The following is a 17,234-nucleotide window of genomic DNA, read 5'->3' as shown; positions in this document are numbered from 1 at the left end:
TATTCCTGACCACTGTAAAATCAGTAATAGAATACACTGTCAAACCACTGGCATGGAATGTGAATGTCTGTCCTGCATTCTGACTCTGTATCTCTCACAGGCATACACATGCAGCTACATTAAAGAATTTAACTTAAGAAACCAAGAAGCATTCTGAAGTTCACATTTGCTATATGCAACTGTTGGAAATACCAGCTACCCAAATGAGATTAATAAATTACACTGTTGTAATAGAAGGTCTCAAGGCATTGACAAAGGCTTCAGCTTACAATGATGGGCAAGAGGACGATGAAAGCTAGAAACATCCTAGAAGAAAAGCATACTGTTCCAAAAAGCCAGAGAACTGAATTACTATTTTGACAGACACTACTGCTATATGTAACATATAACAGTGCTATATAAGTTACTAGCTGCTGCTATCCAAATGAATGAAGAACCAAAAGAACGAAGAAGCAGGGGAACAACAGCAAGGTGCTGACTACTCCAGCATTTACTATTCAGAAAGTGTTTTCAGAATTAGATTCTAAATTATTAAGCTTCTTCATCAAGGTAGCAAATTACTCATGAATCCACAATATTTTAAAGCTCTGTAGCTGAATATTCATATTATCCCAAAGTGCTTAGATCGCTTCAAATGGACACATGGGAAATTTGTGATGCTCAATTTGTGGTTAGTTACTAATGTAGCAACATTTTGCATTAATGAAACTCCTGATGTGCATTAATTACTGTACTGGCTTGTAACACATTTTTGTGCCTATTAGCTTGCTAATACGTAGAATAAAAATAATTGTGTGTGACTTGTGCGAGTAGGGAAATGTAAGCACCAGCTCATTTGAATTTAGAAAAAACAGACTATATTAAGAAACCATGCAGTTTCTCACCAGTGTCTCTCTCATGCATAAGAAGATGCCATTAACAAAACGCATCAGCACATCTGAGTTCCTAGAAACAAACTTACCTTGGAGTCCCTAGAAATCGCTGTGATCTCAGTTGTTCAGCCACATACAAAGAAGCTGCTGTTGCCAGAAGTTCCCTTCTTTCAAGATCTGTCAACTTGTGCCCTAGTTTTCAAAAATCAGTTATAAAAAAAAACATTAGATACCACAGACCAACATAGACACAGACACAAAAAGTAACTACCAGAGAAGACACTATTCAGTCCTTACAGACTAAACCTACATTTTTCCCCTAAATTAAGATGAGGCTCAGCATAGCAGACGCTCTGAGTTTCAAAGTTGAAATTGCATGTTTTCATACAGATCAGCCCTACTGCTAACACGGGTATATCTGTTGAAAACAATTTGACAACTGAAAGAAAAAAAATTGAACGACGCTGCAGCATCTTGTTTTCGTTACTGAAATGTCACTGGTTGACATATTGTGCCTCATGCTGGTAAGGAATCCATCTGTACATTAGAACTTATTCAAAATACACAGCATTCTTTCCCAGTACCTTACCTTACCAAGGCTACAGATTTTTCCGAGCAAAAGGGAGAATGACAACTCCAGAAATAAATGTCGATGAAGCTAATTGTCCTTCAGTGTCATTTGTGTCATCATTATTTTGTTATTAATGGCACACTTGGCACTTCATAAACAGAAAACAGCTCAAAGTAGCCTGCAATTTAAAGGCAGGCGAGCTAATGAAGGTTTGGACAAAAAGGTGTGAACCAAAGTGACTGGAAGGTTGTGGTTTTTGGTTTGTTTGGTTTTTGTTCATTTGTTTGTTTGGTTTTTTTTTTTCCTATCCTGGTCTTGTTGCAGACAGTGAAAGTCAAGTCAAAATTTGGTCATCCAGATTAAAAGAGAGAGCACGGTGCCAGAACTTTGTCCTTCCCATGTTTAGGTCAGAGACTGTGCAACACAGATTTGGTCTGAGAAGCTGGCAAATAGGTGGACAAGACTGACGTCACCAGAGAAGAAAGGCAGTCAGACTGATGTGAGAAGAAGTCAAAGGGCAAGTAAAGTCGCCAGCCCATACGGGGGTGACGGGAAGTTAAAGTTGGCACAGAAGAGGACAGGAAGCGCAGAGATGAATTATCATGCAGAAAAAGCAGCAAACTATTCTCAGGAGAGAAATTTTGCACAGATGAAAGCCACGGGTGTTTCAAAAGCCAGAGAAGAGGATAATGCAATAATTCAAGTTAAAAAGAAAATACAAAAAGATGACAGTAAGACTGAAAGACGTAGCTGAACTTAGTTACAACAGAGCTCTCAAAGTGCTTCATGCAGCTGCTGTCTGCCTCAGTAGACCTTCATGTACAGATATCACAGCAAATGCCACCATCTATGTCAAGTACAGACTTTACATTAAAGACTGGGGAAAGAGGTGGGCATGGGGTTCAGAAGGCTCTACCTGCCTAAGCAGCTCTGCCCAGTGAAGCACGTTTGCTTCCAGTCACGCAGCAGAGACAATTCCCCTCTCCATCTCTATACTCCCATCACCTCAGCTCTACTGCAGGTAATGTTAATGAGCACTAGGGAATATGAGTTATTAGGGAGTGACAATATCTATCAGCAGCATAAGGCTAGCACAATCCTCAATAAAATACAGAATGGAGACCTCTGAAAACGATAAGAACAGACTTTACAACAACAAGTGCAAGAACAGTTTCAAAACAGGATGTTTTCTGCACAGAATTCATCATAATTTGACTGGTCACATTAATTATGGATAGGTAAAGATGCTGCTTAGAGTTCACCTCGGCAACGCAATCAAGCTAAGATGTTGGGAACACCCTCATTACAGTTCCAGTTAGCAGTACAAAGGAGCTGTCACAGGCCAAAGAAATGTATATTTAGAAATAATAAGAGTCAGCAAATCTGCATCTATTTATTTTTAATTTAGCCCATATTAACATATTCTGGCTAAAGATTAATGCAACTCCCTTTGCTCAGTGTTTATTATTTTCTATCTGCCTTGAAATGGAAACTGTCTTGACTAACACACACATGCAGAAAGAAAAATCCTGAGAGGCTGAGGAACTGGCTCGAGAAACAAACTTGATCTTTCCTATGCCAGTTACTAGAAAAATTAATTGCAGAGTGAAAGTCAAAAAACACTAAACTTCTATACGATTTATATATGTATATATATACATACATATAAGCCCTATACAACTACACAATGCAATAAGCATCCACTATCTGGCTCTGAGGTGTGCCAGTTTTCCAGTTTTCCCAGCGGTCTGCACACAGAGAAGAAGTTGAGATCATTTTTCCAGAAGGCTGTATTTCTAGAATTGGTATTTATATATATTTTCTTTATATATATATACACACACACGTATATATACATATATACACATATATACATATACATATATACACCTATATACATATATATAGAGAGAGATATATATATTATCCCAAGAAGAGTTCAGACACCTCAGGTAAAGATATATCAGAAAATCTCTCCTAAATCCTTTGCTTTTCAGTCATCATGCCCATGCAAAGCCTGTGTGACCAAAACCATATGCGCTCGTCTGCTCCAACAAATACTGGTAGCGTCAACTCAGACACCAGAACATGGTAAAATAAGAGAAATCCCAATGTGCAGGTTTCGTTGCATGACTTCATCTTGGATGAAATCAATAACAGCTTTTGCACTTGTTGTGCTGTTAAAACTATTTTCTCCTTGTATCTTCAACAAAAATGAAACTCCAAACAGTGAACAAATGTCAATGATTTGAAACAGGTTAACAACCGATCAAGAACTACATTCACCTCTTCATTATCACTGATGTGAAAAAAATGTTTATCCACTTTCTGTTTGTCACAATCTGCATTAGTTGTGGCACATACTTGGCAAGCAGAAAGCCAGTCATCACTGAGGTGTCCGACATGGGCAAGCTGTATTGATTTTCCCCAGCCTGGGAAATGATTCAAACTTAACAAAATTAGGTTTTGCTCTTCGGCTCTTTGGTGGTGAAGATACAATCTTACCATAGAATGTCCTAAGCATAACTTTGGAGACATACCTCAGAAGTTTGATTAAAGGCTGCTTCCTACAGATGGCAATTTACCATTATTATAGAAGAAATTCTGGTGTCAGTACTACATTACTACTGTCTGAACACCAGCCCCGTTCCCCTTGCCTTTTGCTTTTGCTATGCTTAGTAGGATTTTAAACAGTTTTGAATTATTTATTACATTACTGTATCTGGAAATACATCAGTGTTCCAGATTGTGATACCTTTGTTTCACCTCAAGTATTATTTTAGCTTACAAGCTAGTCCTCAGGACTTCAACTGGATGTCTTGAAGCGTTAAGTTAACACTCACCATCAATAAAGACATAATAACACAGCCTTTCATGTTCACTATGCAGAAGATCGATCTGAAAAGTTACAAAGGTACTTCTTTTTCCAGGAGCTGCCTAGACTGGAAGCGAAACAAGTACGGAGCAAAGGCTCCCCAGCTTCCAATACGGAAAGTTCAATCACTGCCCTTTGCTACCCTCCTTACTGCATACGGGACTCCTGGATTGTATGAAGATTTCATCTCCACCATAAAATGTAAATCAGCTCCCAGATCTCTCTCCTCAACCTGGGATATACTTCTGCACACACGGTATCACTGAGCTGAATTATATAATGTCAACATAAAACACGATTAATGGCTATAAAACTAAGCCACAATTAAAGGAATGGAAGCGCTGCTGTTCCTATTACTGAAAACTAGATCATATGCATCTATTACTACTAAACAGCAAAACCCTGATCGGAAAGACGACAGGGAAAAAGTATTTCTCTCTCTCATTTCCCTGATGTTATGATTGCTTAAATCAATATTATCACAGTATCCCCCAAGCTGAGTCAAAAAGGTTCATGCAATTACTTTACATAACCAACTTCAAATTAAATTACATAAAAGGTCATTTTTCCCATAACAGTCTCATTTGCATTTTGTCCTAGAAATGTGTTGCCTCCTATCAATTACAGAAAGAAAAAAAAAACCACCAAGCCCTGGTTATGTACTCAGGCCTGTTACTTAATAGTTGAAAAGTGACTTTTCTGATAGAGAAGGACAAAAATTAAAAGCAAAATGGTTAAGATAGGAAGTACAACACACAATTCAGATCCACGCCAACGTAGGCAGTGGTGGTATCATATTTGGGTTCTGTTTTGGCTTCTGTTTCTCCCCGGTGGATTTTGAAGTTACAAATAACATGTATACCAAGAAGGCTGAGGCAGAAAACATAGCTGTATATTATTAGAGGTTTTGATTTCTTTTGAAATCGAGATGAGCTTTGTTCCACCCAAAAGTGGTCATGGAAAAATACAGACAACATTGTCAGCATATGCAATCCCAAAGCATTCAGAATAGAGAAGTGTGTCTCTCTCAGAGAGGGTGGCGATCATTCGTAGGACAGATTGCTAGAGCATATAGAAAGGAAACCTCTACTATTTTGAAGTACAAAGTTATTACTGACAAACCAATTAAAGTTAACGACTTCACCCGGCATAGAGAAGAAAGTCAACTACGCTATCTGCCGACACAATTTTTGTAATCCAGTAGCTTCGTAAAATGGAGACAAAGATTCAGTTCTAGCGTGGAGAGCGTACATAGACGTAACGGCAACCATCCTCTCTCTTTTAACAGTAACACAGCCAGAGAAGCAGCATTCCCCCATCCAACTAATAACAATTTAAATGATATCTTAAGTCCCAATTCACCTAAAGGTACTTTTATGGAATCACCGAGGCTGAAATGGATCTTGGGAGGTCTCAAGTCCAAGCAGTGTCCATCTGTCTCCTGACTGTGCACTCTCAACATCAGATTCAGACCAGGTTGCTCAGAGGTTTGTGCAATCAAGTCTTGAAAATCTCCAAGGATGGAGATTCCACAACTTCTCTGTGCAAGTCATCCCAATGTTTAATTATCCTTAAAATGAATCATTTTTTTCCTGCATTAGAATTAGGTAACAAAGGGATGTCCATCAGAAATTCTGCTCTTCCTCTCCACCAAATGAGATAAACACACAACAAGATGGGAAGATAAAGTGCTCTTCTTTTTGTTCCCTGTGTTCTGGTATGGGTTCTGCAATAATCTCTTGGAAAATTCCCCCATTTCCCACTTGTACGTGATGTCTTTCCCAAAGGGACTGACAAAGTATTTGAGACATCATTCAATAACCAGAAAGAGTTGACCATTAAAAAAAAATATCTCAATCATCTAAATTATCCAGGAAAAGATATTTTAACTGTCAAACAGCATGAACCACAAAGAATGATCCCATGCATATGGTAATAAGGTAAGGACCCATAGGTTTAATTTAATCTTTGTCAAAGACTCCTCTCCAATCTCTGAATACAGAAACACTCTCTGCGCCTATAAAATAGGGATACTAGATAGTATATTCCTTTTCCACCAGAAAGGTGAGAAAGCCCAGATGTATTCCTGTCTGCTTGGGAGCTGTAAAAGGACAGCTTGTTTGACAGTACTCTAGTAGTATGGACTACTCCTGCATGCTTGGCAAACATTTTCATTCTCTAAGCAAAGGGCTTGGAGGTCACACTACGACAGGCATATTTGTGTCATGCCTAACCCAATCGATGTTGCTGTACACACAGTCAGATCTGCAATTCCTCCCAAAACATACATGGGTGCACAGAGCAATAACCCACGCCAGCTGACCTACCAGCCAGCCAGCATTCTGGACAGCAGCTGTCTTCCCACACTAATCATACCCCGAGCAAGGCTAGTTTCAGCACAGCAACATTTTTAAATTACTTGAAATAAACTTGTTCTTGTTAATGAGTGTTTATTTAAACAAGGCAGTTAAGCCCTAACATGAAAATAACTAAGTTTTCCAGTTCTAGATGTAATATGAAGTGGACATCACAAAAGTTAACTTTCAGAGTTGAAGAAAAATGCACTGAAGGGAATGAGCCAGTCCTTATGCAGTCAAGAGAAAGAAAACAACTGACATTCATTACTTAACATCAGTATAGACCTACACTGGCAACTGTGCAGTTTAGAATTTAAACACACTGGATTGTGCTCAAGCATTATGGATCAAGCATTTGCATGGATCTTCACTGATTTATTTTTATTAATTAATTTTAAGTTTTCCAAATTTAAAACATTTCAGGTATGGATTTCTACTGTGATCAGCAGCACAAACTTCTAGGTATTTCCAAATCCACTTTGGCTATGCTTTGTTCTAATTTTTCAGATTATTCCATATCTTTTTTTTTAACCTATGGGTTTTTTTTTGTCTCCCTTTTTAAAAATAAACAATATTATGATATATGAAGCTACTTAATTTTCAATTTTTTGTAGCAAAGATTACCCTGGGTATTTATATAAAAAGGTTGGTGAAGTGAATACAGGACTTGCATTGTATAAGCTAATTTTCCTTTGTTTCTCCTGCTGAGTTTCTGCGCATCATCTTCCCACCACTCTAGCTTGCCTTCAACAATTTCCATTAGAGTCTCTACATCTGCAGAAATATTTTTCAATAGGTACTTAAGAAACTATCCTCTAATTCAAATGACTGATAATTTTTCAAGCCAGAGGGGTCTGATCCAGTGTGAACTACATCATTAAAAGGGCTCTCAATTACTTCAGTGAGGTTTGAATCGGTATCCTTGAATGTGTGTTCTTGATTTGAAATAGAAATGCTTTGTAAATAAAATGCAGAAATCATTATTATCATTACGAATGCTAATGTATGCCTGTATTTGATGCACAGAAGGAGAGGATTGAGACTTTTCATTCTGCATGAACAAAGTCTAATCATTTCACAACATTCATTAGTTCCTATGGGGAACTGTCATGTTATCTCTTTGCTTGTTTTCTAGTGTCTCCAGCAAAAGCTTATCTTTAAGAATCTGTTAATACAGATTTATTTTTTAATTCAAGATTGCAACATTAATCAGTCATTTGCATGAGTATGTGCACACAAATGTATGCGTATACAGTTCAAGTCAAATGACCCCAAACAAATTTGTCATCCTGAAACTTGTGGATCAACAAGTAATTAACTGATTATATATAGGTTAACATTGCAATATAAACTTAAAAAAAAAAAAAAAAAGAATAAAAGAACAACAGAGAAGTGTTCCTTTCCAGTGCCACAAATACAGCGCAAATGAACTGCATCAGCAAAACATGTCCCATCTTCTAAGAAGTGACCAAGGACCCCAGACACATTAGCACAAGTAAGGGCAGAATGGTTTCTGTTTTCATCATTCCCAGTTGCATGTCAGGTGAGTCTGCCTTTTCACAACATGGTATAAACCTACCTAATAGTTTGCAACCTTTCCTTTCTCCTCCATTCCTTTCTCCCCATTCTAGCCTGTCAGTCACTCTGTATATCTAAGTATACCAGACTCCTCCATGAGCTAAGTCAACCCAATAACTCTCAAAAAACTACTGCAACAAAGGCAGCAACAATAAAAATGCAGTGTTCTGGTGGTTTAGGGAACTGAATCCACTCAGGAAAAGGACTGAAAAGTCCCAGAACCATCAAAGAGATGGGACATGGGATTCCATATAAAAGTGTCAGGGCAGGGAAGGGAGACAGACCTGCTAATCAGCAGCAGTGAGCCTTCATAGCAGATCAGAGTACCCTCAAGTCTATGATGGATGAAAGCCAGCTCAGTTACCTGAAGATTAAGTACCTTAGCAAAGAAGACAAAGAACATTTGAGCTTCAACCATCCCAAGCTTACTGCCACCCAAGGTGACTAACTCTTATTCCTTTGCCTCAGTCAGGAGCCAAGAACAAGCTGGATGCATTAATCCCACTTGTAGGACTGTATCAAATAAAGCTGCCAACTACACGATGATATAAAGTACTTCTGTGGGTGAGTACCCTTTGCACCAAACTCACACACTGAGTCCTGGGGTATGAAAAATCTGTTCTGCTCTTAATGAGATTACACTTCATGAGGTGCCAGTCATTTCTGGTGACTGCCAAGTGGCAGTGTTGTCTCCAAGTGGGACCAGGATTTTGCCACATTGGGTTAATAATGAATGGGGGATGAAGGAATCTTCGCAAGATTCATAAAAACACCCACGAAAGATAAGCTATTAACACTGGAATTTTTATATATATATTTATATATTTTTTTAAAATTTATTTTTATTTTTTAAATAAGGAAGAGCTTCTGCCTCATGAATGTCAGCTGAGGTGTAAGGCCTGTAGAAAGACTGAGTCTCTGGCCACATGGGTCAAGAAGGAATCTACAGCAGATTGGCTGAGAGAAAAGACAACCTTTAAAATTTTGATCCTTGTGAAAGGAAACCAATCTATTCTACTCACATTCCTCTACCAACTGTTGTTATACACTTCTGCAACTTGTCATTTGGGATGTTGTAAAGAAATATTTGCATTTGTGTTCACGTTAACCTAGCTTATGAGCGACAATAATTTCAGGCAATGCCCACTACTGTGCATAATGAGTATTAGGACCAGCTTACTGGAATACTCTAGCAGAATGCCTACATCCTGCACACAGTGCTGCAGTGAACACAAAGGGTGCCAAAAGGTGCTTCTGAAGATGCTGCGCAGACCAACTGGAGAAGCAATAGTGGTGGGTAAAGAGAAATCTCATCTCCAGTTAACAGTAGGAGCACTGTCTGTAATGAAGCACAGCAGCATGGTAGAGTTGAACTGATGTTTATTTTACATATTTCATATCACCTACAAATTGTTTTGCTTGACTTTGGTTGTATTTCATTTACTATTTTGTTACTAGAAATATATATTTTGTCTTGTTGAAAGTGAAGAAAGTAACTGTTTCAATCATGTGTTATTAAACAACTGTGTATACACGGATACATACAAAAACTGTAAAGACTGATTTGAGAACATGACAATCTATAAATATAAAAGGAATAATAACCAGAAACAAACACCTCTCAAGAAAGAAAAAAAAAAAAAAGAAACGTAAGAAGCATTCCAAAGAGGAACAAACCTTTAAATCCATCAGGATAGACTTCAGGAAGAAATTTAGTGCTGATGTCGCCTCGGACAAAGCGTGGATGGATGATCACTTCTCGCAGTAAAGAGATATTGTGAGTCACACCTGAAAACAAAACACCAATACAAAAATCAGGTAAAATTATTAATCGAATTACAGTAGGAAACAACTTCTAAAAATACATGCTCTCAATTACATAGAATATTTGTTTACAATTTAGAGACCATAGTACTGATGTAATCAAAGCAGATTTACCAGTTTTCTCCACTCCTGCTTCAAGATACCCTCCTTAAACACTCAGATTAATTATGAAGTAATTAAGAGAAAGAATTTTCACCTCGCCAAGCCTGGTTCAAACACCTAGTTAAGTCAATGACAGCATGCACAACCAAGAGACTTTTGGTCATCTCACTGAAATGACAGATGTGTCATGACCATGCATATCAGCACAATTCCAACAAATCCCAGCCTATCTTGTTAACCTGCCACCTTACATACATGCACTGCTGTGGAAGATACACGTCACAGTAATTCCTCGGTCATGGTAACGAGAGATTGTAATAAGTTTTATCACTAATATGTATATGTACACATAATTTATATATATACACACTATACATAGTAGTAGTAAATGTGTGTGTATATATACACTATATCACTATACAGATTTTGTAGAGTTTTCATAATTTCTATGTCATAAAAGATTCCCATGGAGTATATAAAACAAAGAAACCTATTGGTTACTCTCCACTGCAAGTTAAGCTATTTGGATTTTTTTTTCCCCTATTGAAACAGATATCACTAACACAAAGACACTAGCAGTACAGTGACCGTGAATTGCTGGGGCAACAGAAGGAGATTCTTTTATGCTTCTACTTCTTTTCCCTTTGTGTTTTTCCAGTTTAGAAGTATGAATAACATTCTTGTTATTTTATGTGCAGATCAGTTCAAACTGTTTTAAAGCTTTTTCCCCCTACAGTCTGCTGCTGGTGTGAATTTTCAAGCTCTCTGTGTGGCCATTACTGAAACCACTTTCAACACATGGAATGAGACTCAGCCTCATTGAATCATGAAGTCATAGCTTTAAAGACTAGTTCATGAGCCATTAAAGAAGCACATTACGCAACCAGTTCAATGATGACAAGATGAAAATTTGACCATTTGATTAAAAGAGCCTCCTTGCTGCTTCTGACCCAGACAGTCATTCATGGACCTTGATTTCATAAACACAGAATCAAACTCACTTTGTATGTCCACTAAAAAAAATAAATATATATATATATATTTATTTTTAAATACCAAATGACTATAACTTGAAAAAAAAAGTCCTTCTTTGGTTGCTACAAAATAGAACTAGTAATGCATGAATGTATTGATCCCTTCCCCCAAATTTTTCCATTTGCATGGAAAGTTGAAGTATCGGAGACTTTAATCTATTAAGTACAGCTTTGGGACTGTAATTAGAAGACAAAAGAGGGGCTCTTCAATGCTCCCTGACTTTGACTGAATGCAGGGTTTAAACGCATTACAATGTGTAACCAGATCATCTCATGTTTTTCTTTCCTAAACAGCTATAAGATCCCCAGTGAGATGATGGCTGATGACAGATGACAGAGAGCTTGGTGTCTCAACTGACTGCCCCAGAAGACCTGACATCAAAAAACCACCGAGTATCTTAATTATTTTCAAATCATTTGTACCAGAAAAATCAGAAACTTCTGAAATGTTTTAAAACTCTAAAATTCCCTTTTTGAGTTCAAAAGAGCAGACAAACCTAGGTGTCTGGGAAGCAATATAATGTGTTCTACACATGTAAATTACAATTTTAATATGCAGTTTCCATATAAAGTATCATAAAAGACTATCTTTATCGATCCCCATAATCGGTATATGAATAATGACTGCATGGTTGATCTACTTTTCAAAACAGAGTTACTATCTTTTGTGGTGTCCCTAATCGTATGCTCAAAAAAAAATTAATAATAATAATAATGCACCAGTGTAATCCTTCAGAAGTCTAGAAGTTTTAGATTTACAATTTAGCATGACCTCTGTCAAAGTTCATAAGGTCTCCATCTGTGTGCGAGTAACTGCTAGGCTACAGAAATATGGACCCCTACAGCAGCTCGCTCCTGACTACCTGCTGCTTCCAAAACACTGGCCAGACATTAGCCCCACACTCTCACAGGATCAAACGGAGGCTAACAGGCAGTGCTTATTTCATGCAAAGTTACACACTAAACTGAAGTATATTATATTTATGTTGCAGCGGTTTTCAGGGGATTTTTCTTTTTCTTGTCCGGGTCTGCAGTCTGCCAAGAACAAAATCACATTTGTTAACCTGACAAGCCATGACATTTCCAACAAACAAAATCCAAAACCATATCAATTTATTTCCCCTCCAGAAAACAAAATTTCACTTCAGCATCATTCTTTTACACCGTTAAGACTGATGCAGAACTGCAGTTGCAGTTATATTCTTTGTCTCTCTAAGTCAAAATATAATAAAAAATAATCAATGTTTCTTGTGCCTCTTTTCTTTTCTTTCACTCAGCTGTGTTCTTCATACTATATTACATCAGCAGAAGCTCAGTTTAGGATATACCTCATGGATTTCAATTTTGACACACTATTTTCCAGAACACACTTGTAAAAGAGAGAGGACTAACACTTAACTTCTGGAGATCTAATGAAATAAGAAATGTATATATTTTTAAATCTTATATATAAACATATATGTAATCCTGATGTTCAATTAACTTTCTAGTTAAACTGTAGTTATTGCCTAATGAACACATGAACTTATTAAATATTCACATCTTTCAACAGGACTGATTAGTAAGCACTGTTTTGAAGAAGTCCTCATTAAAAAAACAGAATATTTGGAAGAAATTCCTTCACATACTGCCTCTTATCTTGTACATTCTCTGGTTATCTACCTTAAAATCTTGGTAAATTTACCTGATTTTTTAATCAACTTACAAAATGCTGCCTAGCCCCTATCCTGGGTTCCAAAAAAAACAGAAAGATGAAAAAGACAATAAAATTAGTTTTATAGAAAACACAAGTTTTATAGCAGGTTTATGAACAGACTATTATTTTTACTCACTAAAAGTCTGTACAAACCTGGAATGCTAAGGCACAAAACCACAAGCCATGTTTTCACTATAAATATTTACTGACACTAAACATATTCAGCGTTGATTAGCCTTTTTACAGCATTAAGCTTCTGTCATCTTGACATTTGCAAACACAAATCTGCATTTATCCATGTAAACTTAATTGGAGTCCTACATGCCTCTCTGTAGATAAGCAGTTGAATAGACTTAACTTGCTGATAATTCCCAATTGTGCTGAGTGGAACAGAACAAACTGCACACTCTCTGATTGCAAAAACTATGCATAGAGTACTGTACTAGAGGTTTCTCTTTAACAAAAATAGCAAAGAAATTATCACCAATCATTTTAAATACTGAATAAGAATAAATGCTATGAAGTGTAGAGGCATACCTATCAATTTCTTTAACAAAAAAATAGTACTAACCTGTGCCATGTTTTGAAAAACTTATTATGCTTCTATTTAAAACAATGTGCACATCTGTGGTAATGCTCAATTATGAAAAAACACTTTGAACACAAACTTTTCAAAGTTCACAATTACCACTCAGCTAGCTTCCATGTTTGCAATTCTAAAAGTTGTCATAATATTCCCTAAATCCTTCAACATTCAACTGCTTAGCTATCTTTCAAAGCCCGTGTTTTGTTTCACTTCAGATAAGTCTGAATGTGCATACAAAGTCCAATCTCAAAAGCAAAAAGAAAGGCGTATTTTTATTAGTATTATTATTATTTTAATACACAAACATCCACATAAAATTCTCATACAGGATCAGTGCACCACTGACTCTTGGAGTTGAATATGTATTTCAAGTAAAATGATAACTCATCCTGGTATTAAAGTCTTGAGCTCACAAAGCTCATAGAGCAGAATAAAGAAGGAAAATAAGAAAAAAAAAAGCAGATTATATAATGGTAGTATCCTGCTGAAAAATTATTAGTTCAAACAAGCTAAATTTTGTACTGCATAGACTTCTGAAAATCTTAAGATTAAGAGGAAGATGATGTCCAGCTTGCCACCACCCTCTCCTTGGCCAGCCCTTTACTCCAAAGAAGAGGAATGGACCACCAGGACAACCCTATATCTAAGGGGTTTAACTAGAAGTAACAGTACATGTCTTTTATTGTCTCAATGTGTCACACTGATTTTCTTGTAACTTTTCACTTCCGCAGATTCCCTGACACAAAAAAATGCAAACTATTCTTTCTCTCTTCTCCTGCATCAATAACATCACATTCCTTTTTCACCTGATCAGTCTGTACTTTGATTGTCCCTTCCTCTCCCTCCCACGTATAGCAGTAGACAATAAACATTCCTAAACTGCATGCCATAACGCTCCCCTGACAAACCACCAATTCCCACTCTTTCCCCTGGAACTGGTTTAAGAGAAAAGGGATGGGAGAAACAGGAGGAGAATCTTCCCTCATGCCAGCATCTGTATTCTATGCTGACGTTACCAAGCACTCTGCAATGGTCTCTTCTAGCGCTTGGGAGCTGCTATCCATTAGTTGCCTTCCCTTCTCTGGTTTCAGTTTCCACAGTGACCCGCTTGGGAGCCAGCCGATCTCTGCTGCAAAGGGTCAGAGAACACACTGAATCTTGCGGAGCTCCCAAACCTCTCCGCCTCTGCTATGCAAAGGGGAAAATCCACAGGTCAGTCGTGGAATCCCTTGCAGCTCTTTTGTAAAGTGCAAGCAGAAAAACGAGGCTTTCCTTTTTTAAGAACAAACGGGCACTTTGCAGGAAAGTTGGTTTACAGACAAAGATTTTTCACAACCCCAATGAGCTCACTAGCACACCAGCATGGGATTAGAATACAAAATAACATGGAATTTGCATCACTGCCATTGAGAAGTCTCTTCTAAGTAATATATAAAATACAATCATTCAGTAATTTATAACAAACAGTTTTTTGGATTTCAGTGAAGTTTACTGCACAGTATTCTTTTTTTCCTCCTAGTTAGTGTGTTTACAGCTGGAGAAAACTCACACAACAGTTTCTGCTGCACTGTTCTTTCAGGTCTCAGTTCATATCACGGGGTTCACTTCTGTATTCCCACTCTCCTCAAAACATTCACCATGGTTATTTACCACTTCTCAGTTTTAGGTGCTTGCTCTTCTACTCCATGCTGGAAAAAGCCACAGTTGGTGGCTCCCCTATTTCTACTGCTCCTTGTTTCATCTGCTTCTTACTCCTTCCTCAGATGCTCTTTTTTCCCCTCTCTCTTCTTTTTTCCAAATATTATATGACATGCAGCAAGCAGGACCTTGACAGGGAAAGGCTGACTGTTCACAATGACTGTTAATTTCATGTTGCTGCTTTATGCTTGAATCAGCAGGGAAGACAAAAAGCAAAGAGAGGTCTAAGGAAAGATTACAGAAACCTTTGCATACAATGATACAAGCTATCTGCCCAATCAAACCTCCTCTGAGCTGATGTTCAGTTCTACTTGCTGCATAAATATGTTCATTTTGTTTATTTAAATGAAAACACTTCTCATATGTAAACTTGCCAAAAATTTATACTGGGTTTTACATTCTCCTTTAAATGAACCGATTATTAAACATCATGAATGATTACATGACAAACATACTAAAATCTTAGAGAAACTGAGAAAACGGAAAATCACACATTATGTTTACACATACAGTAAACACATTACGAGGTATTATTCTAGAATCCTATATCTGTTGTCTAAATTAAAATGAAAAAAAAAACACTTAAATTTCACATAAAAGATGACATAAAACAGGAGAAAGATGAACTACTAATAATGTTACAGACTCACAGGTGAATTATTCATGCCTCAGCCCAATGAGCAACACTACTTCTATGCTTGACCAATGTCATTAACATTTCAGTATTTAGAAATTCCCCTGTAATTACTGGATAAAACTGTAAGTGCGATAAACATGGGTTAGACCTTGAACATTAAAATCACCCCTGAACCATACTGGAAGACCCATGAGTAGCAATGTTAATCATACCTTTCCTCTTTCAGAAATCTCAGCTGGGATTTTGAATTCAGATCAGTTCTCAATGGAAGAATAGGTTCTGATCAGAATAATTTAGATGGTAAAGGACCTCAGGAAATCATTCAATCCAATCCACTCCTGAAGTGTTAGACTTTCATCTGGCCTATTACAATATAGATATTACAAAGGAAGTAAGATGCAGATTGCTTCCCTATGACCACATTCAATGTATCCTGGGTTAGCCACATTGTTAGCACCTACTAATGAATAGATTTGTTCCCTGCAAGTGGAATGGAGTTAAAAGGCAATGGGATAACGCTTGGATATCCTACCTAAAGTCACAGCAGCAGAAATCAAGTATGTACTCATAGAGACAGCACACAAGGAGCAGCAGAGTAAGTCCTTGCACTTCACACTCTCAGCACGCCTCAACCCATCCTGGATGAGGCACCTCCAGGAGGGTCACTGTGCTGCCTCAGTCCCTGGGTTCTCTACGGGGATTGCCATGGATGACACAGTATGTCGGCGTTTGTTCAAGAGGACATTTGTCTTCCAGGAACTCAATAAAGACCACTGATTTCACACAGGTCAGCAAGCAACCATCAAAATATTAGTGACTAAAAGTCCTTACCAACTTTTGCCTGCTTTGAACTGGTGACACAGAAGTGATGGGAAAGACTCCATCTTCCATTAGCAGTCCCTAAGCTATCCATTAGATGGTCCTTGACCTGTTACCCAGTCACCCCATCCCATCCCCACCATAGGTGAGCAAGCGAGCATTTTTGTTTACAGAAATGTGGCAATTCTTGAGAATTTACATCTAAATTCTCACAGTGTGTAATATCTGGGCAATTTGCACTGACTGTATCTGGTAACGCTTAGCTAAAATGCTTTGAAATTCGTAAAAGACTTGTTACTTAGAATGGAAAATAAACTCTCTGTAAAATACAAAGTAAACAAGAGCTGATTCAAAAAAATTGCTTTTTTTTCAGAATATGAAATATGAAGCACACTATTCAGTATGACTATGTTGATCTTTAGTTATATAGAGACATTCATTTGGTTTAATATTGTTTTATATAACATTTTAAAGCAAAAACATACAAATTGCTTTATAAAGAACGCATGAAATTGCTGTTACTTTCCTGATGTTTACTTTCGTCCATTTAAACAGAGTATATGATTTCTTCATCATTTGTTAAGC

General features: G+C 37.3%; 1 protein-coding gene across 2 annotated transcripts in view; it reads right to left on the bottom strand.

The window, feature by feature from the left end:
* PCCA (propionyl-CoA carboxylase subunit alpha) overlaps positions 1 to 17,234 on the bottom strand; it is a 278,772-nt gene that overhangs the window by 131,547 nt on the left and 129,991 nt on the right. For both annotated transcript variants that reach the window (XM_068677675.1, XM_068677680.1), the window contains exons 17-18: positions 9,931 to 10,041; positions 962 to 1,064 (exon numbers count right to left, since the gene is read on the bottom strand). In XM_068677675.1, the coding sequence (XP_068533776.1) occupies positions 962 to 1,064; positions 9,931 to 10,041 (214 nt within the window). The remainder of the gene's footprint in view (positions 1 to 961; positions 1,065 to 9,930; positions 10,042 to 17,234) is intronic.

Source organism: Anas acuta, chromosome 1 (genome assembly GCF_963932015.1).
Source record: "Anas acuta chromosome 1, bAnaAcu1.1, whole genome shotgun sequence".
NCBI lineage: Eukaryota > Metazoa > Chordata > Aves > Anseriformes > Anatidae > Anas > Anas acuta.
The sequence above is the reverse complement of the archived record's forward strand: the minus strand, read 5'-3'. Positions and strand labels throughout refer to the sequence as shown.